Source organism: Acipenser ruthenus, chromosome 10, assembly GCF_902713425.1.
Source record: "Acipenser ruthenus chromosome 10, fAciRut3.2 maternal haplotype, whole genome shotgun sequence".
In the NCBI taxonomy this organism is placed as follows: Eukaryota; Metazoa; Chordata; class Actinopteri; order Acipenseriformes; family Acipenseridae; genus Acipenser; species Acipenser ruthenus.
In genome coordinates this window covers 10,598,506-10,626,160 of record NC_081198.1, presented here as the reverse complement: position 1 = coordinate 10,626,160, position 27,655 = coordinate 10,598,506, and the positions used below count along the sequence as shown (strand labels likewise).

The 27,655-nt window shown below is 36.5% G+C and overlaps 1 protein-coding gene across 3 annotated transcripts in view; it reads left to right on the top strand.

The window, feature by feature from the left end:
• LOC117411703 (dihydropyrimidine dehydrogenase [NADP(+)]-like) overlaps positions 1 to 27,655 on the top strand; it is a 176,743-nt gene that overhangs the window by 29,633 nt on the left and 119,455 nt on the right. For all 3 annotated transcript variants that reach the window (XM_059031705.1, XM_034019392.3, XM_034924349.2), the window contains exons 3-4: positions 2,649 to 2,731; positions 25,945 to 26,032. In XM_059031705.1, the coding sequence (XP_058887688.1) occupies positions 2,649 to 2,731; positions 25,945 to 26,032 (171 nt within the window). The remainder of the gene's footprint in view (positions 1 to 2,648; positions 2,732 to 25,944; positions 26,033 to 27,655) is intronic.

Sequence of the window (27,655 nt, the reverse complement as noted above, 5' to 3'; positions counted from 1 at the left end):
GTTTAAAATATATATTTCAATGGGCACGTTCAATGGCAAGTGGTGTTTTAAACAATAAATGTTGAAAACTATGAAGTTTAAACAATACATCATGCAGCAAATATTACATATGAGTAGGTTTGTCCTTGCAAGCAATGTTACATATTTACATAGCAGTTTATTAGTGTTCGACAAAACACTTCCCTTTGTTGCAGTTTAAGGGAGTCTGGAAATCCAACACCAGAAACAGATTGTGGTTTCAGCAGAGACAACACTTTTTTTTTTCTCTCGCTCATTTAATTCTTCCTTTTTGCTGGTGGTCCCCTTCCAGTTCCATTTTCTGATTTTAGAATTCTCGCAGTTTTTTCTTTTGTGTAATGTTTCAGGTCATTATATTTGTTTTTAAATACACAGCCTTTTCTTTTACTTAACCAAATAACCCACATTGGTGTTTTATAATATCTAAAAGTAAATGGACGTGTGCATTTGTGTAGTTTTCACTTTGGTTTTTCCTCCCTTTTTCTTGTATTGTTGATTGTTCAACTTCATTGTGCGGCGGGAGGGGGTTAGGAGTTGTCTTCTCGCTCTGTACATCTCTGCGCTTCCTCTGAATTTTTGTTTTCACTTTTACTTTTTGGTGAAACGTCCATTTTACGCTAGGATTATATTTTATGTTGACGTAAGGCACTTCCGTTTGTGGAAACATCTATCCCATAATCCTTGGCGACTACTCCACATTTTATAGTAACCGTTTACATGTCCAAGGTTAATATTCATTATGGGGCAGTTGTTGCTTTGGAGTAGCAGACCCTTACTCAACAGTAAATTTCCACTACTGTCAATAGAAAATTGCAACATAAAGACAATACGAAACATTCAACGTCGGTTACTAACCCTTACTCTGACAATTTACAGTTGGAAAATCAGGCCCAAAGTGTCATATAAACTAAAATGGCACAATAATTATCAATGTCCAGGAGGAGGCTGTGTGGTCCAGTGGTTAAAGAAAAGGGCTTGTAACCAGGAGATCCCCGGTTCAAATCCCACCTCAGCCACTGACTCATTGTGTGACCTTGAGCAAGTCACTTAACCTCCTTGTGCTCCGTCTTTCGGGTGAGACGTAATTGTAAGTGAGTTTGCAGCTGATGCATAGTTCACACACCCTAGACTCTGTAAGTCGTCTTGGATAAAGGCGTCTGCTAAATAAACAAATAATAATAATATCACTTTAGTAATGTAAAACTAAACCTCTGGTTGCACTGTCCAAATAAATAACCACTTTTGTGACGATAATTCACAGAATTAAATTTAGAATGTACTGACTTTTGTTTTGGCTGTAATCATGTAAATAGGTGTCAATAAAAATGTGTGTTTTCCCTGTTATAAATAAAATGAGACCTGCTGTGTCTCTCCTAACAATGCATACAGCTGATAGCTTTCTTGTGTACTAACACTACAAGGCTGGTGTTCTAATCAGCGGTTGGTAAAAACGCTTTAGGGAGACAATCATTATCTATATGGATAACACCACTTGCCTCCCAGTATTATTGTATTAGTTTCACATAATTTATGTATGAAGCTGTTAGATATTTTATGTTGTGATGCTGCTGTAGGGTGAATAGATTTAGCTGAAAGATGCACGGCAAAGAACAATAAGGTTTCCTACCCGCTATTTAAAGGTGTAGGCTGCAATTGCACCCTCTATATCAGGGGTGGGGAACCCTGGTCCTGGAGGGCTGGTGTCCCTCCTGCTTTTTGTTCCAACTGTGCACTAAATTACTTAATTGGACCAATTATTAATCAATTATTGGTCTACTTAGGTATTTAGGGCACAGTTGGAACAAAAACCAGGAGGGACACCAGCCCTCCAGGAACATGGGTTCCCCACCTCTGCTCTACATCAAGGGTCTCCAATCCTGGTCCTGGAGGGCTGGAGTCCCTCCTGGTTTTTGTTCCAATTGTACACTACATTACTTAATTGGACCAATTAGGTGCTTATTAGCTTAATTGGTCCAATTAATTAATTAATTTAGGGCTGTACATTTGTTTTAAATTCAATGTATTATTTTTTGTTTCTTTCTGGTTTTTAATGTGTTTTTTTCAATCCCTTGGTAAATGACAATTTGAATGAGCCTTTTTTAATTTTGCATTTGCATCTGATTTTGAATAATTTCTTACAACTTTTCTTAAATCAATAAACTGAGCATACAGTAATCTGTTCTCGGTTTACTTTATGCATGCAGTTTTGAGATGTTATTGCAAATGGGTTATTTGTATAAAGATTGGATTGAAAGTCTTCTATAATAAAAGAGATTTCAAACACTGTTGGATGTTATTTATCTCCAGAGACAGTGCAGGGGATGCTGCTTGTGTTAATTGTGAGTGTGTCCATATCCGCAGCTTTCTCTGCATACCGGACCCTTCTCCCAATATCTGAGACTTTGATAAGAGGATTGCCATGACAACAGCATGATGAACATAAAAGTGACTTTTGTTTTCATAAGTTCATAATGTCAATTTTGATTAATCTTATGCAAAGAAAGCACACTGAGTCATTTGCATGATGATAAGATCTGTTAGCTATGTTGCTGCTCTTTGTACAAATATAACTGAATAATTTCCCTGATCACTGAAATGCTACAAACGGCTGTACCTTTTGTTTACGGCAGAGCTGTGAGAAGCTGGAGAACAATTTTGATGACATCAAACACACGACTCTGAGCGAGCGTGGAGCACTTCGAGAAGCAATGAGGTAAGGCAAGGTCACCATGGCAACAGTCACAGATGTGGTAAAGAAAAAAGTCATTCTTCATTATTGGGGGAACAAATGAGTTTATTGCCACCATTCAGCTCTCCTCTCAGAGGTATTAATTTGTCAGTAGAGAGGCTTCCCTTGGGGCTTTACTTTGGTTCTAAAGCTTTGGTAGTGTTAAGCTGCACAGTAAAAAATGTAAATGTTTAATTTGTTGCTTAAAATGCTTGTGTGGATCCCTGGAAGGTATTAGAATACTTAGATATAGCCAGTGTTTACAACAGCATGTTTGTATTTGTAGTTACTGTGTTTATTAATTTATAATGATGTTGAACCTCTACTTTTACTGTTTAGTGTTAAAAGGCAATGGAACTATTTTGGACATAAAATACATACACATTCTCTTGCTGAAATGACAATTTTATTTTTTTATTTGTCTATACAGAAGATTCACCCTTTGAGACACCAGGCCTCATTTACAAGGGGGTCCTGTTCAACAATAAAACAATTACAAATACAAGCAACACAATAAATACATGTGTGGTTCAAACTTAGTCAGCAGCCTCCAAAAAAAATTCCATCTTCATGCTATAAGTAAGAGTTCCACATTTTTGGGAGCTGATCGGTGAAAGGTAGTTCTCCCAAATGTGTGCGAACCCTTGGGATTGAGAAACTAACAGAATCCTGAGAGCGTAAACTATAGCCAGTGTTAAGGGGCGTTCACACCGGACGCGGCGCGCATGCCGTCTGCTTGCGCACCGCGCTGCAGTACTGTTCACACCAAACGCGGCAGGGTAAAGTCAGTAGGCTGTCCGTTGTTACGTCACGGCTGCAGGTACAGTGGCTTTTGGTTACCGAGCAACTAACAGTAAATGCCAGCGGGAATATAAAGCTGTTTTGACAGAACTGAAGACACTGACAAAAGACCAAACTGAGAAGCGAAACATTATAAATATTTTTTTATAAAACCTAATTGTAACCCCCACACCACCACAATCCCCCCCCCCTTTTGTATTATTTTTGTTAAAAAGTGTTAAAATATAATATATGTACACCAAATAAAACGTTTTGCTTTATCTTTTAAAAGTCTGTCTGAAGTTAATTTATCAAAAAAAAAAAAAAATTAGGTTATGTAGCACCACAATCACCCCGAACGACCCGACCCACCCCCCCCCCCCCCCCCACCCCGTTGCTTTTAATATATATATATATATATACACACACACAATACTTTGAAGAATGCACAGCAAACAAACAAAAAAAATTGCGATCACTGTGCTCTACCGGAGAAAGAAAAAAACTGTATGTAAGATCTTTGTGGGTACATGACATCCTGAAGAAAAGAAAACAGTACTGCGAATACCATCGGCTGCTCGAGGTGAAGTGGCATGGCAGCACAGCATCGTTTAAATAAATAAATACAGCGGGTCTTTTTAAGTTTACTATCCCATTTTTTACATTTTTACTTATGGGTCATTCCGTGTCAATACATCATTGTCACCCATCGTTCTCAGATTTGGATAAAACGTTTTGCTTTATCTTTTAAAAGTTTGTCTGCAGTTAATTTATCAAAAAAATGCTTACGTTATAGTAGCAGGTGTATACTTATTTTCAATGTGGAGTTTAGCACAAAAAATATATATTACCTAATTTACGTAATTATGTATATTTAATATTCACTCGGTAATTCTACATTCTACATCTTTTTTTATTAATATCTCAGTAACGATTAATTATATACAACGTCGGGAAATCTGAAATTAAAGCGAGCAGCTTTTCCTCAATTTTATTTTTGTTATTTCTTCCTCGCAAAGGAACCTCCTACTTTCCCCTGATTGGCTGTTGGTAGGTTACGTCACAACGCGGCGCGGCAAAAGTTGAAAATATTTTATCTCTTGCGCACTGCTCTGCGGTGCCGCGTCCCTCTGCCGCTGCGTGTAACCGCCTTCATTGAAAACCATTGCTAGTGCCGCGCCGCGTCTGGTGTGAACGCCCCTTTAATCCTCTCCTCCAGAACATTCCGATAAGGAGGTACCAAACCTTTAAGAACCTTAAAAGCAAAACAGTACCAATGAGAAAGCCTTTGATTTGTTATTGAGAGCCAGCTTAGTTGTATATACATATGACAATGGTGTGTCCAAAGAGGGACAATCTAGAATAAATCCGCAGCTTGAATTACACCCACCCCTCGTTATATCGCCCCTGGATATATCGCAGTCCTAGAGTTGGCTCCCCATTTTTACTGCAACTGTGTATGCCTTAGCTGCAATATACATAGGCACTTAGAATTAATGTTTGTTTTATTTCGTACTGTGCATCACAAACAAAAATATTCAAAACAATATATAATATTGTACTGTTATCATGTACACACGTTTTGCACAATAACATAAAGCAAATTAAATATCTACTTGCTGAAGCGGTTTTTATTTTAGCCAGCGAGGTGTTTGTTCACTTGTGGCAGCAATGCGCTAGCAAAAGTCACAGGGCAGTGACGTCAGCTCCCTAACAACAAGCCTCCTACTGTATGTTGGGAATGGCTTCTTTCAATGAAGCGGGTTTGTGCATTTGAGAAAGGAGAGGAAGACTCATGAAATTAATTGGAGACTGAAGTTGATGAAGCAATTACCCTCTGCAGTACAAATTAAAACGGTGTGCTGCGTTTTTATCTGAAAAATGAGAAAAAGCGGGTTGCATAGAGGACTTATATTGGACCCTGATGGCCCTGATAAAATGAGGGAGTGGTTGTACAGTATTTGTTAGCTTATTTTGTTTTTCTATGGGTCTCTCACTATATCGCAGCTCTCGATATATAGTGGATTTATATTGGACCCCGACACCCGCGATATATCGAGTGTGTGTGTGTGTGTGTGTGTGTGTGTGTGTGTGTGTGTATATATATATATATATATATATATATATATATATATATATATATATATATATATATATATATATATATATATATAGTAACACAGCAGGGAGGGGGTTAATATCCTCCCTGCATAAAACATGTGCTTATGCACAGTTTGTTTAATTAATTGTTTTATTGTTAATTATCACCTGCACCTGGCTATCATTGTAAATTAGAGCCAGGTGCAGGGTACTTAAGGAGAGCAGTCAGTCTGCTCAGGGCTGCTGTGTGAAGGAGCCGGATTGAAGAGGTGCTTAATCGTTCTGAAAAAAAGGAAACTGGGCGTTCCTTTTTGGTGTTTAAAATTGTGTGTTTTCCTGCCGGCAAACAGCTTAGCTGTCCGGCTTACTAGAATTAGGTTCCTGATGTGTGAAGTCAGTGCTCCAAAAATTGATTTTTTGTTTGTTTTGATTTGTAAAAAATGAAAGTCCGTGCAAACGTGTTTCTTTCAATTTCTGGTTGTGGAGTTGTGTTTTGAAGGGAAAAGAGCCAGAGCGAGTCTGTGTGGCGAGCGTCTCCTTTACTATATATATAATATATATATATATATATATATATATATAAAAATAATTTTTTTTCTCAGTAATACCATGGAGAAGTAATTAATACAGAAAATAATACCATTGTATAAAATGTGTATGTGCCTGTTTTTATTTATTTATTTATTTATTTATTGTTAGTTGTAACACATTTCTAGATGCAATCAATATCATCACAGGCTGGTTAGTACTGAGAACTCACCTTGTTCCTCAGAGTGATATCTCTACATGGGATCAGTTTTGAAACGTGCCCTAGGTACAAATTCCCCCTGTCACTGAAACACAGAAGTGGTCTATTGCTGAAGATCGCTGGCTTCCGATATGTAAGGTTGCACCATAAGCCAACTGTGAAAAGCTGCTGAACAGTTATTTCACTCATGCAGGCAGGAATGCTTTCTCACCAGACACAGGTACATCCATACAGTCAACACTTAATGTAAAATATTTGTGCACAATAGAGTGTATATAAAGGCTTGCTACTTTTCAATTTTTAATCAGTTAAATGTGGAATTCCAAAAAAATACAATTTCGACTGAAATAAATTTATATACGATAAACGTTGCTTTTTTTTTTTTTTTCTTACCAAAATTATAATTTTAGAAATCCTCTCTAGTTTGTGCAGTTTTAATACTTGCTGTCTATCCCGTGTCCGTTCCACTCTGAATGGCTACGGGTCGCTGTCAGTCATTTCATCCTGTTCTGACAGGTTTGATGCTCTCAATCAACACTGCACCAACTGTGCACTTTCATTTCCCAGCTACAGCACCTGTCATTCAAAGCACCTACTTTGAAATTAGCGGGTTAAGGTGTAGGTAGGCTTTTGCTATTATAGGTATATACGGTGACAGTTACTAGTTTGATTTGAAAATGGGGCACATAAGGAAAACACTTTGAGTGTTACGCACAGTAGCCTGAACGATGGCTGAAGTCTCCATGTCAGGACAAAGCGGGCCCGTCTGCCTTGCCTTCAGTGACTCCAGCTGTGGTGAAGCAGGAGAGGGGTGGAGCTCAGACTCTGGATAATGAGTGCAAGTTAGTTCTGTTCAGCTATCTAATGTTTTGTCTATGCATATTTTTACTTGTAAGTCTGCTATAAAAGTCTATGTAATCCACTTGTATATTGCATTTTCTATGACTAATTTGAGACCATTTTTTAATTTGTGTAGGATCTTTATCTATACAAGGTAGCTCTGCTGTGACCAAACGTTATTTCAACTAGAATGTTGGTAACCATGGTGTTGTTGCATGTTGAATATGATAAAGGAGTTTCGTTAAATGAGGCATTTCTCAATGGCATAAAAAGGCTGTTTTTTTTTTTTAAGCATAAAGGTCAATTTCACCCGTTCTCTGCTTCAATTGAAAAATAAAGATCGACAAAAAAACAAATTCTTCCAAAAACAAACGTCGATATTAATCTCTGGCAAAAAAATAAAAATCGAACAGTAGCAAGCCTAGTTATATATTGCATCCAGTTTGTGTAAAGATTTGCAATTGTGTTTTGCAAACAATATTTGAATGACCCATTTTAGTATTTGAACAAGTATTTGAATGACCCATTTTAGATGACCTTGTGTGCCAAAAAAAACCCCAAAAACTATTGTTAATAGGAATGGAAAGTGTGTTTCAGAATTTTAAATCAATAAATTGAGCAAAATCAATGTACTTCATGCATGTGGTTTTAACCCTATGCTGCCTACGGGGAATGACCATATTCGGTCATAAATATGAACACTTTCTTTTTAAACACTTGTAGTTTTGGAACCTTAAATCAGAAATGAAAACCCAATACACCTACAGAAAGGCACTAAGTAGATCTTTCCATTGATGCAATTTATTTTGTTGTGGGGTGTTTTTTTTTTCATATGAGCTATACCCCCCAAAAAATTATCGAACTATGAAAAATGATAAATAATATTTTTTTAAATTGTCAATTTCAACCTCTTTCCAAGTGTTATATAAAAAAAAAACTTAGAGCATATTGTAGCTGCACAATTTGTCAAGGATTTCAAATCTGAACTCAGAATTGAAATATCTTGTACAGTTGCAGAGCTAGATAAGGTTTTGCAATGCATAGTATTTAACAAAAATCAATCTCCAAAATGGCAAAGGCAGACTAGGGTTAAAACTTGGCAAAAAGTGAGACTGGAAACACTATTGCCCTGTTTGAGATACAATTATATTTCAGTATAAAAATAAAACAACACACAAGTTATCAAGTAAAATGTTTATTGTTTTTATTTGAAAAAAAAAAAGTATATTACAAATAAAACTTTGAAGTTAAGAATTTTATTTGGGAGGGAGGGAGACAAAAAAATATTGTGCTGTATTTATTTATTTTCAAAACTACCCTGCAGTTGAAGTGCTGGGCTGGGGCTCCTCCAGATCACTCTCCTCCTCATCCTCCTGCAGCAGCTCTTCATCAAGGAGTTCAGCCTGCATGTCAGGGCCCTCCTCTTCTTCAGTGACTGAACCAGATGATAGAGCTGATTGTCTCCATCCATTTTCTGGCTTACACACACCCACATAAAACATTAAAATAAATGCCAAATAATAATAATAATAATAATAATAATAATAATAATAATAATAATAATAATAATCCATCCTTTTTCACACACATAAAGTAAATTAATAATAATGACCCTTCATACACACACAAAGTAAAAGTAATCTAATAATAAAATACATGGCTAAATAATAATAGTGACTACAGCTAAATAATGTTTTCTGTTCTTTACACACAGTAAACTAGTAATAAAATACATGGCTAAATAATAATAATAACTACAGCTAAATAAATGTCTTTGTTCTTTACATAGGCTACATACACAACGTAAAAATAAAAACGAAACCAATAATAAAAAAACGAGATTTATTCCTCATTCTTTTACACATCGAATAAAACAATAAGTTAAAAAAATAAGATGGATAGCTAAATAATAACAACTACAGATAAATAATGAATCGACTGGAAAAAGTAAAACACAGACGTACACAAACACCTAACTTTGCATCACATGCGATAGACCTATTAGTTTTGCCTTCTCTCCTGGGAAACAAGTTAAAAAAATTGAAAAACAAGTCTAAAATAAAAACGTATATGAAACTAACTATAAGAAAGATGTTTTTTTTTTTTTTTTTTTTAAAGTGATGTTGGTACAGTAGTTACTCTTGTCTATAGCAGTCATAAAGTTAGCCCTGCCCAGTGAGCAAGCGTGCACACAAAAGACACAGCGAGAAAAAAAAACCCCAAAAAAACCACTGCAGATGTACTCAGTACAAAAAAAACGAATATAAAGTTGAAAAAAAACAACAATATGACTAATTAGCCCAAGTACTTACCGTTTTGATGATATGTAGATTAGCACTCTTGGGATTGTAAAACCGGAGATTCACAACTTCGAATCTGCTGTGCACTCAGTCACAATGGCGCCGGAAGAGACTCGTCCTTGTAATCAAAATATTATATGTCCCGCCCACCCTAGCCATAAACCAATGGTATCATTGCAAGCCCCGTAGTCATGGCTATAACCCACGGACGGCTGAGATATGACGTGTTTTGTCATCGTAACAAAGTTACGAAATTACAGCGCGTCGGCAGCTAAGGGTTAAGATGTTATTGCAAATTAGTTATTTCAATTGATAAAATACAGCTTGCAACTAAAATTTGATTGTGATACCTCATGTAATGTTTGTCCAAGTTCATTCACATTTCGGGTTGCCACCTGGCCCCATAATTCCAGAACACTTTGGGACGGGACAGGGTTTTTAAGTTGCCATTAAACTGATAGAAATAAAAACGTGAATTGAGCACTTGCTTAATTTTATACTGCTTCTAAATTATCCGAATCATTGTGATGATACAAATCTTAAAAAATAGAAACAAGTCATCTTGAATAAACATGTGCGTGGGTTTATTCAAGATACTTTCTATTTTTGTAAAATTCAGTATTTCAGTTATCAGTAAAATATTTAAAAGTTGCTATTTATATCCTTTTAATTAATAATATATAGCGCTAATTTACACTGACTCTCCCAATTAAATAATAACACTGATCAGGTGTTCACACTGGTGTCAGGAATAGTGAACAGCTGGTCCGTATTAATGATTTGAGCAGAAGGAGGCGATATACTATTAGAAACCTAAATAAACTTTTTATATATTTTTAAAACTTAATACAATAAATAAATATTGATGATGGTATTTATTTATTTATTTAATTTGTTAAAAGCTATTATTGCATTGTCATGCTGCTTCGAGATAATTAATCAACACAATCAATTTAGCAAAGGTTTAGAGCTCAATTCACGTGTTGATGTCCTTCAGTTTAAAGGCAACTTTAAAATCCTGTTCTGTCTCGCAGTATTCTGGAATTATGGGGCCAGGTGGCAACCCTATTCACATTTAAAGTCACGTGAATATGCTTTTCTACAGCTTATTAATATCCGTTGGTTGGTACACAATGAGGCATTGCTGTATTAGTGCAACAAATCAGGATGTGTGGGTAATATGCAGTGTATTTTGAAGATTAAAGTTCAGCTTTGCTGAATATTTTCTTCTGCTTTACAGCACAAGATGAAGCTGAAACATTCTGCTCCAGCATATATTGGAATGTGTTCCTGAACAATCATGGATTTTACCTGCAGGCTGCTACCTGTTATAATAAGACTGGCTTGATTGTTTCCCAGAAGGAAAAAATGTTTTAATATGCCAGTTAATCACAGTAGGACTGAAGGTCTAGGAGCAGCATAAGTATGGACTTAAGATAGTGTCTCGTTGTGTCTTTAACCATCCTCTAGCTTTCCTCTAGTGGTCAATACTATTGAATGGTTCTGCCTTACTGTACGTATAAGATGATATGATCTACAGATGATAGATATGTTTCAAACAAATTCATTATGTGGATGGCAGGCATAGAAACATATGTATATTAGTAAGGTGGGGATAACATGTAATTGTTATGCTTTGCAGTGTTTGTGCTAATAAATAAGTACAAATCATACTAGGGTTATAACAGCAAAGAAAAGCAAACCAAGACCGAAAGGTGCAGAGGTTGAATGCATTTGTATTTCCTGGTTCCATCCCTCTATCACAATAGGCTTACCTGTAGCCATTCAGTTTGTGCCAGTCTCACTATCTTTAGCTCCACTACATTTTTGCTTCGGACCCTTCCTTTTTTCTTTCCCCTCCCCTCTCTATTGCTCATTTGTTCCCGGGTTTCGGGGTGATGGCAGCAGCACGCTACTGATAGTTAGCGGTACCCAGTGTGATTCACCTTCCCAGTAGTCTGGTGGGAGGCGTGTCACTGCTAGTTTAGTGTGGTCCAGTGCCCTCTCCCAGTAGTCTGGTGGGAGGCGAAGCTTGGATCTAAGGTCTAGTAGTTTAAGAAGGAGTTTGTTACTGTTAGGAAGGCATGAGATTGTTTTTTAAACACTGTATGAGGCAACTTTAGAAACATTCACAGGTCTAGAACAAGTGAGGGGCTTTTCATTATCATTGGATTTTGAATTTTGCATTCACATTTCATGCCTAGCATTTATATAGTAATAGATATCGCTCTGCAGTTGCCCATGTGGTTTTCTATATTGCTAATACTATTACACTGAAGTTAAAAGCCCCAAACAGATAACCTTTTACAGATATATTAAATGCTAATGATTTGTAATGGTAGTGGTAGAGGGGGTGGTGGTACAGTACTAATTGAACCAGAGTGTAATGTACAATATACTCTACCACTATTGCTTGCTTCATCACTGGGGAAACCATTAAGGAAGAAAACAGTTATTTATATTCAAAGTACAGTAAATGCATTTGAATTTGTTACTGTATACAACTAGTAATATTTCTACAGACGCTACCAACAATACCCATTCACAAGTTGTACTATTAAATAATTACAAAAATATGCAAAAAATATACAAAAAATATGCAATATTTAACTTAGTCTGTAGTATTTACCCTAACTTTTTCTTTTTCAATTAATCATTGTTGATTTCCATCATGCATGAGTGTCTAAACAAAGTTGCCGTCAACTCTTTTTTTTTTACCTCCATTGCCTACATCCAACATTCATGTAAAATCAATACCCTCCCACACACAAACAAAAATAAACACCATTGTATTTACATTTCACCTGTTAAATTGCTTCTTCAGTGAATAATTAAATTAAGGCAGTTTCTTAATCACCGATTTTCATATTTTATGAGACATTTTATAGCAAAAATCGCAGAGTAAAAATACACAAACCATGTTCCATGCTGAGCAATAGCTGCTGTTGCACAGTAATTGTCATCTACAGACAGCAAAGACTTAAAGCGAGGGCGCGTAGAGGCACCTGCAAAGCAAGGTGATCAAATTCAATTGAAATCAATAGACTGAGTCAAATTTGCTTTTAACACATCACTCAGGTTTAAAATCTATAGATTTTTTGTCCTAAGCTGTTGAGTTGTTTTCAAGATAGCTGTGTGTTAAGTTATAGGATAAAATTAAGCAGAAATGAATGGACTGAGTTCAAACAAGTCTTATCTTGCGGTTTACTTGAGGCTGAAAGATGTGGGATGTGTAAAGCCTGGGTTCTGATCTTTAAAAGCCATCTATAAATGAGTCTGAAATGCTGTGCGTGGGGATGATTCACGAGGACAGTTAACACCGTTAGAGAATTGTTTAACTATTTTTATGTTTTATTTTATTTTAATTCATGGTGAGTTTGGCATTTCAGGGGGAATGCATCAGCATGCCATTTTGTGTTGGATTTGGTATGTTGAGCTCAATCCGTACAATATGGAGGATTTTCACAGAACCCCGTTGAACACTGATCTGGGACTGTTTTTTACCTAAGGTAACATTAGGTACTGTAGTTCAAGGTTAGTGCTAATCCATTTCTGTGAAAATGAAGGTTACCTTGTCCCAAGACCAGTCGAGTTCATCCTTGGAGGCTTTTCTTCGATTGAGAACCTTGGCCTGTCCGATCACTGGATGAGGCTGTGTATATGTATTGTATGAAATACATATGGTAATATAGATACAGTGCTCACACGATATAACGCGCCCTGTTATAGTGCGGAATCGCTTATAACTTGGTAGGGTTGTGGCACTGATTTGCTCCATAATGCCATTACAGTAGCTCTTTTATACTCGTTATAAGGCGAAACACAAATAACACGGTCTTGTAAATATGGCTCCCCACTATAGCATTATAACGGGTGAGCACTATACATACATACATACATACATACATACATACATACATACATACATACATACGGCAATAAGATTCAAATGTTTGGTGTATAACAAACACCTAGAATGACCTTTTACATAGCTAAGAGAAAGTAAAATAAATTACATACTGTAAATAGCTACTGTGAATACTGTAGTTAACAAGCTCAGGTGTACAGTATCTAAACTCGGTCTGTGTGGAATGGCTCACATTGCTGCATTATGTAATGAGTGTCTTACAGTATTTACATCCTTTTTGCTGCTCTGCAGAATTGGGAGTTTTCTATTCTTCCAAAGTTGCCCAAGGCACAAGCTGTGAATTAGATGAAAGACTACAGTATGACATTAATTGTAATATAATGTTGGGGACTAGAAACCAAAATAAGACTAAACTACATGTTATAACCTGTGCCAAAATGGTGTTCTTACTATAAAAGTATGGATGTTTTCTGCTTGTTATTCAGTATCATCAAGTGAAACCCCCTTTGCAGTATAATGCCATTTGTCATTCACAAACGTCTGGAAAATGAATGGTACGGAAATACATGTTTAATCAATTATTAACAAGAAATGCTGACCGGAGCTTTCCGAGGGCAAAGTGGGGCAAGCTTCAGTGCAGTCAGACAGCGCCGGCCTCAATGGAACGGTCATCAGTCTGGTCCTGTTAGAAGCTGCGGTGCACTAATGAATGCCGCTGCATGCCCTATGTGCTACAAACAGGTGTTGCGTATTCACGCTTCCTCATCTCCATCAATTGAGATGACCATTTAAATGATAGAAAAATGCCAACAGCATTGGCTAGGCGTGATTGATGGCTGCCTTGCTCAGATGAAAGCTTATGAATCACAGTTGTGTCTACAAGCAGTTGTCTTTTTTTCAGTTGTAAACTGCTGCAGCTACCACTGCTCAGAGTATTTCTTCAAGATGAATGATAGAAATGCAACTGTTTAAAGGACCCTATGCCACATTGAATAGCAATATGCCTTTCTATTGAATTTAAAACCAAAGACCTTGACAAGTCTTTGGGTGACCTTTTCTTTTCTCAGCTGCAAAAAATTCCTTATCTCTGTTTGCTATGGTGTCCCTTAATGCTTGAGCATGAAAGGTACATTTTAGCTTTCTTAATTCTGAAGACTTGAAAGGGAGCATACTGAATCAGAAGGTTCTCCCAAAGAAGCATTGAAGTAGAAAGAAGGTAATCTTTTGTGTAATCGGGGTGATAACGCAGTAGTTTGACTGCTAACTGGATGTGACCAGGCATTTAAAATGTATTCAAGTATAGTAATTTATGAAATTAAACTTTTACTGAACATTTTAGGTAAAACTGTGTGTACAGTGTTTCCTGTAAAAAGTATAGTTGTGCAACTCACAAATCTACATTACCCAAAATATACAGATACTGGTACACCTGGTACTGCACTATGAATAGTGTAAACTGCTAGCAATGGGAGATTGGTACTGCATTGAACGTTTAGATGTATTTATTGGTTGGGGTAGATGGAAAATGGTAATGATTTTTTTCCTGGACTATGGCTCATGTGGCGCATCCAGTAAAGGCGCTCCGCGTGGAGTGCAGGATGCACCTTATCGCCTGGAGATCGCAGGTTTGAATCCAAACTATGTCATTGCCGACCGTGACTGGGGGTTCCCAGGGGTCAGGGCACAATTGGCCGACACGGCCCGGGTAGGAAGGGCTTAGGTCGGCAGGGCAATCCACGGTTCACCGCCCATCAACGACCCCTGTGGCTGATAGGGGCCCTGCGGATCTGCAGTGGAGCCATTTAGATCTGTGTTGTCCTTCGGCAGTGTAGGTATGATGGCTTCGCTGTGGATCCGCAGTGTGAAAAATGACGACTTGGCAGGAACACATTTCGGAGGACGCGTGTTTCAGCATCCGTTTCCCGAGTCGCCGGGGGGTTTTAGCGGTGAACCGGGATTAATAATAACACAACTGCAATTCCAAATTGGGGAGTAAACTGGGGTAAAAATCATTGGAAACGACTAAATTAAAAAAAAAATTAAATAAAAAAGTTTTAATTATGTCATTACATGCACTTTTTAAATAATATTTAAACTCACTCAGATCAACGGTCACTTTTCCAAAGTTAATAATTGGCCCCAACACAAATATTATGTTCTAGCTCCTATGTCCTATGCATTTCAGCTTATCTGACTAAGTTATTGGCTGTAAATTAAGTTTAATATGCAAAGATTACATAAAAATATGTTTTACATACCAATAAATATGTCTCACAAATGTTTAATGCTTAATGCACTAGCTTGATGCTTTAATGGTTTAGTAGTCAGTTATATGTCAGTAGTTCAACACTGTTTATTGTATGTTAAATAAAGGATTAGCATTTTAGATTTCTTAATAGGTTCCAGTGACATGTTTATGAACCAGGGAATCTTGCGCAAGGTAAGCATTTACCATATAATGGGGGAAAAAGATGAGAACTGGTGTTTATTTTAAATACAGTAAGTTTTTTTTTTTTTTTTTTTTTTTTTTTTGTAAGCAAAATGCTGTCAAATGTTTTGATTACATTACAATTCGCCTTTTAATAACTTCTGTAAAATTCTCATAACAGACCATATCCTGTGATAATTTCTGCATACTGTAATTCACATTTGTGTCACAAGCTCAGGTGGTGGTAAATCATTTAATTCTGTAAAAAGAATCATACATTTTACAGCTTGTCTGTGACACCTTCAAATCAGACACAAACATGTTGTACAGTATTGAATCATCCATTGAAAGGTTCCCACAAATGTGAGTATGGTAGACAGCCAACTAAACAGGGAATTATTTATCTTCCAAAAATTATTGGAAGAAAGAAGAGAAGTGAATGGGACTGTTGCACATTTTACCCCCTTCAGACCCTAACCAAAAACTTGGTATCCTCTTGGGAAGAAGGAAATGTGGGAGACAATACAGATCAAAAAAATATCAATATCAAGAATATTACAAGATACAATAAATTTAATTGAATGAAAAAAGTATGTGCATGTGTCTTGATTATTATTTAATGTCTTTTATTGTAATTAATGTTTATATTCTTGTAACTTTTGAATTCCTAATCTCCTTGGCATTGTTTGCAAATCATTATCCAGCACAATCACTTCGAGTCATTGTGCAAGTTTACGAAACAGTAATGCAATTACATAGACAGCCTTTCTCAATTATTAAATGCAACTGCATACATTCTTTGGGGGTTTAACATTGTTGTCCTTTATTAAATTGGTACGTTTGTTACTATGACAGATGGTATTAAAGGGGTAAAGGAAGTTGACAATATGCATTGCTTTTTAATGTTGTTTAGAAGATTTTCCCCATATCAAATTAAGGATCTTAACCAGCATAGTTAAACAAAAAATAATTGGTGACAGCACCCTGTGCTTTTATTATGACTCGCCAATGTAAGTCAAGATAAAGATAGGAATCAGAATGCAAGCCTACAACAATGGCGTGGTTAGAAAGAAAGGTGTACAGGTTTTCTCGTTACCATTGCAATTGAAAGGTTGACTAAGGGGTTACTGGTGAGGTGCTGTGGCTGCACACAATCCCTCTGGTGGCCACATAGGCAAAACACTGTTCTAAACAGCAGAAAAATCAGCTTTATTACGTTGTACTTGGTGATTTTCATAATAAAACACTCCCACTGGAGTATTGTTGAATTAAATGACAGCTAGTGTTTGTGGTTTTAAACTCTAGTTCCTGGAGACTGTAAAGCACAGGTTTAGTTTTCACTCGAAACTGATTTTAAGCAGAATTAATACTCTAGGCACCTTTTACTTTTCTGTTTCTGTGAATACTTCTTTGAATTGGCAAAGTATGATAGACAGTAAACAAATGTGTTACTTTTTACTGCCTGTCATGCTTTTGATTTATTGTTGCTCGCGTGGTGCACAAAAAGCCTCTTTTGACTTTGTTTATGGGAGAAAATCTTGATTGTGCCATAGCTAAAGCAGAAGAGCCAGATTCTTAAATCATTGCTAAAAATCCAATCTTTGTTCCAATGAATTAGACTAAAGAAATATGTCCAATTCCAAGGACAAATGTTCCATTGCTCAGTTAGCAGGTCAATACGTACTACATGGATCACAATCATATTGGTCACAATTGCCTTTAACTTACACATTTGTATCAATCAATCTCTATTAAGTGGATCTGTTTTGTATTTGTGTCCTATTGATACAGTACTGAATTTTATGTAGATTTTTTTATTCCAACTATGTTTATCATATACTGTATGGAGCAACATGCAGCTTTTGAGCATGATTAATGCTCAAAAGCTGCATGTTGCAGGTGTTGAAATACTGATGCTGTCTTACTGTATATTTCAAGACGTGTCTCTGTTTTCACTTTACCAAGATTATCAACAAATCAACATTGTAAACTAAATCAGTCCTCACCATTTTATCAAGGGTAACAGCAATAAAACCTACTGTAGCTAGCACACTGGAGTTTCTGAGTGTATATCTGTTTTGAAGTGTAGCAAAACCCTTTTATGCTTAATACATATTAGGATACAATTCCTGGGTCCAGTTGTGACTTCAGTTGTTGCTCTCTGCTGTCCTCTACAGTTAACAGTTATCTATCATTGGTGTTGAATATGCATTTAGTTTAGTGAGTTATCAGCATTGGTGAACAGCAGGGACACTTGTATACCCCCCCTTCCCCCGGGTTAAACAAGCGTGGTTATTCTTTTCTTTTTTATAAACCTAGATATTTGATGTAAATAATAATTTTTTAATAATGTGTTTAATTTTGCTATGTTTTTCGGTAGTATTTAGCATTTTTGCTGCTGTTAATGTTATATAATAACAAAATACATTATATTTACTTGAAATACATTTTACTTGTACAGTATCTATAGAAGCGCTTATCCAATTCTGTTGTAATTGGGCATATAGTTTACAGGATGTAATGACATCAACATATCTGAAATGTCACAGTAAATAGTCCCAGGGTTTTTTAAAGGTCACCTATAAAAACATCATATACCAGCCTGAAATGGGATGAAAGAATCATTCTCGTCAAGAGAAACGCTGTAGGTGAAAAGCTACCCCTCCCAAGGTCCAGTGTGGTTAGACCGCAAGAGCAGATGGGAAATCGTCCCTCTTAAAAATGGCAGAGATGGTTTGTTTGTGAGTGGCAGACACATTCATTTTGCTTGATTTACTTTCAGATTGATTCATATGGAAATGACCTGTCCCTGGAGTATACTTCGAACGCAGGAAAATCTCCTGTAGAATCTAATGATACTCATAGGAGATGGTGGGTGGTCCTTGGTTATTTGTAGTTTATGCAGGGAGGAATATTGGGTCAGAGTCACAGGCTATTCCACGGGTTCTCTGACTTCAGGAACTTAAGGTTCATTGCAGATTGAAATCAGTAATACAGTACTCCTAGTTAATGATTAAAGATATAGTGAAGAAATTATGTACTGAGCTGGGATAAATAAGTCATAAGTACGTAGGGCTCCTGATTTTCCATTCTTGGGAATGGCAAATTCCATTTTTAAAAATGACCTATTCCATTTTTTCTGTTTTTCAAAATGACCAATTCCGTTTTTACCAATTTATTAAGAATTACAACATAATTTCAACATAAATAACTTTTTTACATTAATCTGTTGAATTAATTATTATTTTTTCCCTGAGATATTGTAGTTTTCAGGAATAATCTTTCTTAAAGCAGTCCACTAGTAACAATGTACTGTAGGTCAGTCAACAAATAAAGGTGTTTTGAAAAAACAGCTTATTGCTGGCATTACACTGTACAGACTAGTTGAAAACAAACGACATTATTACAGAAATATACAATTTTCATAAAATTACAGATTAAATACCATTTTCTGGACACTTCTCTCCAATCTGTAGTTTCATCAGCAACAATGCAGACTGGTTTATGCTGTACTTGCTGTAAATCTGCTTGCATGTGTTTCTTATATACCCTGGACAGATAGTTGCCTTAGTTAGAGCAGGGCTCTTCAACTAGTTTTTTTTTTTTTAATTTAAGGGGTCCAGATTGGAAAAAAAGTTGACTAGGCGGGCCAGAATATTTTACTCTGCACATTTTTAAGCAATAATAAATATTACATAACTTAATGTTCATATATTGTGCAAGACTTACACATTTTACGATATGAAAAGTACTTTAATAATATAACAGTGTGAGAATTTAACAGAGTACCATTACAAACATTTTAAAATGTATGTGACATATTAATAGTATAACTTAAGAGATCAGCGCTTCCGCTTTCAAGCTTCTAACTACTGTGCCCTCTGGATACGTATTTCTAAAAGCCTTGTTTTGGTTTCAAAATGCCTTTTCATATTGTATTCCTTAACTACAGACACATTCATTGCACAAACACATTGGCTTTGCGTTCGGTACAGTTGGTAAAATAAATAAGAATTTGTTGAATCTACAATTTTCACCATTTTCTGTTCTTACTACAGTAGCTAGAGTAGAAAGCTATTAAAGCAACACTAATAAAAAAACGTACGAGTATTATTAAGGAGTTAATGATAAATTATAAATAAGTTATAAACTAAAGGTTTCACCTCAACCACGTGTCGTTTCCTTGTGTTGAGCGGGTGACGGAGTAACGGATTTGCGATAATAACTAAATAAATGAATACATAGATTAAATTGATTAAAGTTTTTTTTTAATCAGGGGGGTTGACAGATGGTTTTTTTTCAGGTACTTGTCACTTTTCTGTATATACAACTCCAAAATTATTGCACAAAATAGAACTCACAAAACAGATACTTGCTTTTTTAAACAACTCGACTTACACAGCAATCAGGCAGTGCTGCAGCAGCGACCAGTGTTGCCAAGTCTCACGAGAAAAAAAGCGGCACTGCCTTTCAAACAAACCAACAAGCAAACAAGTGCAACCCATGTTAGAGTATGGGTGTTTATGCACATTTCAACCCGCGACTCAAATTCCAACCGCCTCTCAAAAAACAAGCCCAGTCCAGACAGTCCATCTGCGTAACGCCCACAAAACCACTTGTTTTCTCGTTATCCAGTGATCCAACATACAAAAACGTTTTATACAAGTGTCATCGCTGGGCTTCTGGGTAGTGTAGTTTTCAAAGCAATCCATTATTTTTTATGGGAGAATAACAGTGGTAAAAGACTGTTTCCGCAGTGTGTTGTGTTTTTTTTTTTTTTTAAGCATGCAGTTGCAAAGCAGAATTCCATTCCCAAAATGCCAATTTCATTCCCAATGCCTTATTCCACGATTCCATCCTTGATTCTGTGATCATGGAAAATCAGTAGCCCTAAGTACAGTATAAGCGATACAGTCATTCATGTGGATACAGCTACAGTGGGACACACATCTTTAAACCAGCTATACATTAGGGTGGAGACTATCCAATAACAGATTGATGACACATTGTTGACACATTCTGCCTGTAATGTTATAAAATCCTAAAAAACGTAAGTGCTTTTAAGCCAGTAGAGAACCCCCTGCTGAAAAAAACAACCTGACATCACACAATATATTTGGTGCCATGATGAGAAATCCCCTCATTGGCATCGATACCGATTAATACTTTATTCACTTTTTGTAGAAACTTAGTGTTTGAAGCTGACTTTGAAGATGTCAGAGTGTCATAAAGACTGGTGGATGATGTGCTTGAGTAGCAGACCAGATACTTAGTGAATGTGTTGAAAAGACCTCTGAAAGCCTGTCATTCAAACACCAGCGGATTGTGAGTGCAATTGGGTACTGTACAGTATATAGGTGTTGCTAAGCAGTTCTCTTGCGGGTGCTATAAAACAGTTTTGTTCGCAGGCAAAGGTGTGTGTGTGTCTTTTTTTCCCAATTTTGTAATGTCCAATTATTATTCAACCTGGCTCACCACTGCAACCCGCGAACTTGGGAGAGACGAAGACGAGCACTCGCTTGAGTGCCGTCAGCCATCTGCTTTTTATCGCTCTGCAAGCCCGCCACGCAGCCATATTCAGAACTTGCAATGTTGGAGGACCACGCAGTTCTGTATTGCTTCCAGGCCAGCCTGCAGGGGCCCAGCCAGCCACAGGGGTCGCTGGTGTGCGGTGAGCCAAGGACTCCCCAGCTGGCCTAACCCCTTCCCCACCTGGGCAGCAGTTGGCCAATTGTGCGCTGACCCCTGGGAACTGGCAATCAAGCTATAGGGCACATCCTGCACTTCAGGCGGAGTGCCTTTTACCGGATGTGCCACTTGAGAACCCCATGAAGGCAAAGCTTGTTTAACCTTTAAAAAAAAATGCTTTTGTTCGTTTAGTTATACAATCATTTTAAACAGTATAAATCACATGCATGGAAACTGGAAATCACAACTGCAGTTTGTGCTGTATATCTGTTAACACAGAATGATCTATTGTGCAAAAGGTAAATGTTTTTCAGGAATAACTTTTCCCTGTGTAATATCCCTAAGAACTATTGGAAATCCAGCAATTTTGCTTTAGGTAATGTTTATCAACTTCTACAATTTTAAATATGCATTAACTTATTTCCATTTTGATTAGCATTGTCATGATTAAGTAACTGAAAAGCTGTAGATACTAATAAAAAAGGCAGCATCATGGTGACTTATAATATGCATTTTATTGAAACTGTTTCATACTTGATATTTCTTTCTCATTAGAGTTATGAGTTTTAAAATTATTTTAGGGTTGTTTTTAATAAAGATTTTCAATAGGTCACATTTCTTATAAATTTCTTATCAGCAATGAACATACATCTCAATATCAGTGATAAATGGTATGCAGGAATGCAGCAGGGCTAGCCTTATCACTCCTAGTTCTAGTAGATAAAGATGTACTTTAAATGATGCCTTTACTCTGTATTAGACATGGCATTGCAAATGATATTAACACTAAAACGTAAAGGGATTATATAGCTTTAAGGATGGGCATTACCAGTAAGCTTATCTATAAACAATGATCTGAACACTAAAATAAAATGTCATTTTTTATTTTAATATTTATGTATGTATTTATGTATTTACCCTTTAAGTCAGTGGTTCCCAACCCTGGACCTGGGGACCCCCTGTGTCTGCTGGTTTTCATTCCAGCTGAGCTCTCAATTACTTAATTAGACCCTTAATTGAACCGAAATTTGCTTATTTCAACCTTTTTAATTGTTTTTGGCTCTTAAACAGTTGCAGAGTTCAAGTTACTGCAACTGTTAAAGATCTTAATTGTAAATACAAAGGGCTGTTTTTTTATATTGAATTAGACATCTATATTGCTAGCTAAATTGGTGTAGTAGTAGTAATAATAGAAACAATGAACTATTAATTAGCTACCTGCATACAGTGAATTCTTAATACCTAGAAATACTTTTATTGTGTGCTGTTCTCAGGCGCTTGATTAACATTGATTCATTTGGAAAAAGCTATTATTATTTAGAAGTAGTAGTCGTAGTCATAGATTTGTTTTAATTCAAATGCAGAGGTAACTTGATTTTATAATGCCCATACAAACCACAGGTGTTGAATAGAATGTGCAGCACATAGGAAAGTTCTTTTGTAAGCAGTGCTCTGCACGTCAGCATGAATTGCTGTGACCTAGAGCAATTCTTGAACAAATAAGATTGCCTTCATGTCTGCATTTTTTCTGTTGACATTTACTAAGCACTTGCGCTGCTGGTCTCAGATAAATGGAGGCCTAAAATTAGGCTGTATCATCTATAATGTTACCTTGAGAAAAAAATAATTCTGAAGACAATGAAATTCTTGCCATTAGAAAGGCTAAAATTGGTTCTGTTGACTAGGGTATCTACAGTATTTGCAGTTGGAAGATTTGTAAAGAGATTGATTTATTTGTTCTTTTTTATTTACCTTTTGGCATCCCAAATTCAGAACCTTGATTTATTTTTAGACATTAAAACAATTTAGAGCATTTTCCAAGTGTCATTCATAGGCACATTATGAAGAGTGTAACAAAATGTTATGTGTTTTTGTATTTGCATAGAGATCTCTCTTTATCTGCAGTCTGCAAAGCGGGGCGCAGAATACTAAAAGGATATTTTCTGTCTCTTTAGCATTATAACACAAACCAGGTAGGTTATGGAGGGCATTGTCACAAAGGTAGACTAACAAGGATTATGGTAAAAACATTTGACCTCCAGGTCAAGGTCACAGAATACCCAGCTGAATCTCTTGTTTTCAACATTCTCACCATAGGAACATAATTAAATAGTTGTATGAAATCGGTATGAATTTGGTTCCTATTGCATTTTGAAGTATATCCGTGAATCTCAAGCAGCTCACAATAGCCTCTGTCTTCGCCTTTTTCAAAGCACCATTGACCAAGAACCAAAACCACTGATCCAATAATGACATGATAATGATTCATATATATTGGACAGGAGTTCATTTTTATCTGGTAGATGTTTCTGAATAAGGTTAATTGGATTTGTGAGAAAATATTGCAATTACTTGTGCAACCACCAGAGGCCCTCATTAATATAGTAGCCTACTTTACAAAAATGAAACAAGACTGGAAATTTGGAAGAAAAAGCAACGACCATCATGAAGAGCTTTTGTGGTAATTAATTATTTTCATATATAACTTCTGTGTACAGCATTTTCAACATTTTGGGATCTGTTTTGCAATTTTTTATACAAAAGTCAAATATTTGTTGTTCATTGATTTCTTTCTATATTTTTCTATTTGATATGGCTAATAATTCTAGCAGGGTTGTGACATTTTTAGAACCACAGTCGGCGTCGTCTTCTGAAAGAATGGTTTAGAAGTATCAAAAATATATGACAGTGTGCTTACAAAATATATGAAATATAAACGTGCTGAGTTCATTGAGTCATCAGCTACATAAATTAACCATTCCACAGAATGAGGCAATAAACATTAAGTTACTGCTTTGGGGGGGTCCCCGAGTTGCTTATCCATTTAAAGCGCTGCCGCTGGGTGTGCAGAATGAGTCCCACAGCTTGGACGGCGCTGGTTTGTGTCCAGGCTGTGAAAGCGGCCGCACTTTTCTGGGGACTCCGAAGGGAGCGTCACATTGGCTCTGGTACCCACCAGTTGGATTTGGCGAACAATTTTGTTGGCCTATGACCCACTGGCTCCAAACGCGAAAAGTTGGCCTGGAGCCTTGCTCTACATATCCCTTTTCTTTGGACTGGAAATCATTCTGGAGCCACCAGCAGGCTGCTCAAACTTCAGGTTGCAAATCAAGCGCATACTTTACACTTTTTCTGACACGATGTAGACTTGGAAATCCTTTTCTTCACTGCTGCAGCAGGAAAGCTGTTATATTTTTTTTGCTGTTAGAAGATGGCAAATTTCCATCAAACAAATTATATAAAGTTGTGACTTGGAATAACTGGTGGCCTGTGTCTGTCTTAAGTACTTTGTCTTGGATTTTTCTCACAGTGTTAATCACCCAAACCAATTGAGGTAATAACATGGGCTTATATTTTCTAAACATTGTATTTTCGCCATATGCTTTGTTCATTGTAATGTAGCACCTCTCTTATTTGGTAAATGCACTCTGTAATATCTATTATAGCATAGTCAAAGTACAATTTATTGTCAAATAAAAAAAATAGGTCAACACTAATGTCACTTGATGATCAACCACCAAGGTTTTAATAAAACATCTTGGTGGCGTGCATTCCTGCACAGCGCTTGATATTTTAGTAGGACTACCTGGCTACAGCAGTAGTGTAATTACCTAGCTGTCAGGGTGATAAGTGGGATTAATGGCAGCCTGGTGCACTTTAGTCTGCAGAGTGCTTAGAGAATTGCAAGATGGGATTATTATAGGAGCCTGTCTACAGCGGGGCTACTCGTGGCACTAAAAAAATTGCTACAATTTACTATTGCATCACCCTGCCTCATTAGCATCTGACATTTCAACAGCTGTTTATTTGTGAACCAGTTCAATAATAAAGGTGAATTAATTTGTGAAGGTTTGTAACAAGCTCGTCTCTTGTCTGCTTGTTGTAGGACGTGCAAGGGAGCAACAAAATATTACACATCCGTTTTGGGTTTATATTAATATTTAATTAGGCTGGGGCTATATTATCCTATTTATTATTTAGAGTGGGGATGTCATTGTGTGCCAATATGGTAGCTTCTAGCCATTATCTAGTCATCATCATTCATAATGTTTTTACTCTTCTCCGATGCAGAGACATTACAAAGACTGCTTCTGGGTAAAAAAATAAATAAATAAATATTCAACTGGCACTTACAGTTACGACTGGAGTTTTGCATGTCAGACTAAGTGTAAGGTGCCTGAGATTTTAGTATCTTTCAACAGATCATTTTGTTTTTTACAACATTAATTTTCCCCCTTCATATCTAGTTATATTCTTCCTTAATACAGCACGTGTAGAATTGTATGTGATCCTATAAAGTAATCTGCTTTTGCAACATTCACCAGGATATATGACAAAAATATGGATTGTGAAGGTGGTGTATACTGCCACAAATGCTTTCGAAAGTACACTAACCTCTAGATGTGGGTGTATAAATATGTGCTCACAAATCATTTTGCCTTTTAGGTGCCTAAAGTGTGCAGATGCTCCGTGTCAGAAAAGCTGTCCGACTAATTTGGACATTAAGACATTCATCACAAGCATTGCAAATAAGGTAACATTCATTATATTACTGCCATTGATTCATACTGGGTTACCAGGTATTCTCTTTCTGTTACTTGGTTACTAGAATGGTTTATGTTTCTGGTCTGCTGTACATGCAAAGTACTGGTATGTAAATGTGTTTTTATATAAGTTGTCATGCAATTATAAGTTGGAGTGCTGTCCCTTGTACAGTTTACCACCACTCACTTGTTTATTGTCCTAGATGAAACACTATAGTAAATTTGAATATACTGCACACCTCATACTGAAAATAACACCAAACCTGCGTTTGTACTCCTGAAAATAAGTGTTTTAAGTTACTTTCAGTCTGTGGATACAGTATTTCCAATAGCTATTAACTATAATAAACTAAGACGCTTATTGTAAACTTTTGTGACCTTAAATCTTCCACTTTTATAGGCCCTACATTTTGAAGTGTTGAGGAATTTAAATCTGGGTGTTTACAATGTCTTGTTGTAATGCGACACTGCACTAATACATAGTTAAACCCAAATGCCAGGATGCATTCTAAAAGCATCAGTGGTCGTAAATTCATTCCAACATGTTAATAACCCGCACAGAGCATCGTTTAATTGCTTGCCCATGTGCAACAATGTGTATTTCGTTTTTCAAAGGCTGTTCATGTTTGTGGAAGTATTTTGGTTATTTAGCGTCATTTAGGAAAGACGTAGACACTTGCAGCTGTGGTCAGATTTTTTTCTAAGAGTATATTGATGACATTTAATTGCTACAAAAAAAATAATCCCAATTGTGGATTCAATTATAGCCAAGGCCCTGTGTAAATTGCAATTCACGGGCTGCGCGGAAATTGTGAAATTAGCCCAATACCACGATTTTTACAATATTCTTAAGAAATAAAAATAAATGATGTAATAATTATTTGTATTTCATACAAAAAAGATCACATAAACAAAACTGCAAAACTGTAAAGCTGTGTGCCTGTTTGTACTATTCTCCATGCATGTGAGTATATGCAATCTAGGCAGGAAATTAAAATAATACACACTGTAAACAAGAAAAATGTGTCTGCAGCAGATCACGTAAAGCAGTATCCAGCAGGAGTTTTAAACAGCGATGGAGGTAAGCTCTTCTGTACATCCTGCAACGTTACTGTAGTTCACTACCGAGAATCGACTGTTTTGACAGGCATTTAGATTCAAGAATTCACCAAAAGAGAAAGGCGGCTATCCAGAGCAGTACTGCGACTGCTTTACTTGCAAAGAAACAAACGGTAACTTCCATGTTCCAAAAGTCTACTGAAAACTGTGAAGCACGAAACACATTTTGACCTGATAGAGGCGTTTGCGCAAATATCCCTCTTGAAAAATTGGACAACTAAAAGTTAGGTCAATTCTTCAGACAGTGTAGCAAATGGAGTGATTCCTTCATCAGCCCAACTGAGACATGAAAACGTACCTAAAGTTTCACAAGCAGGGGATTATGGAATTGGTAAAACAGTTTGGTTGCTTGTCAGTGGTCACTGACGAGTCGACTGATGCCCAAGATCAGTATTTGTTACACATTGTATTTGTTTTGCAAGACCTAAATGGTGAACATGCATCTGACATTGGAACTGGAACTGAAAGCTGTCCTTGCAGATACACTTTACCTA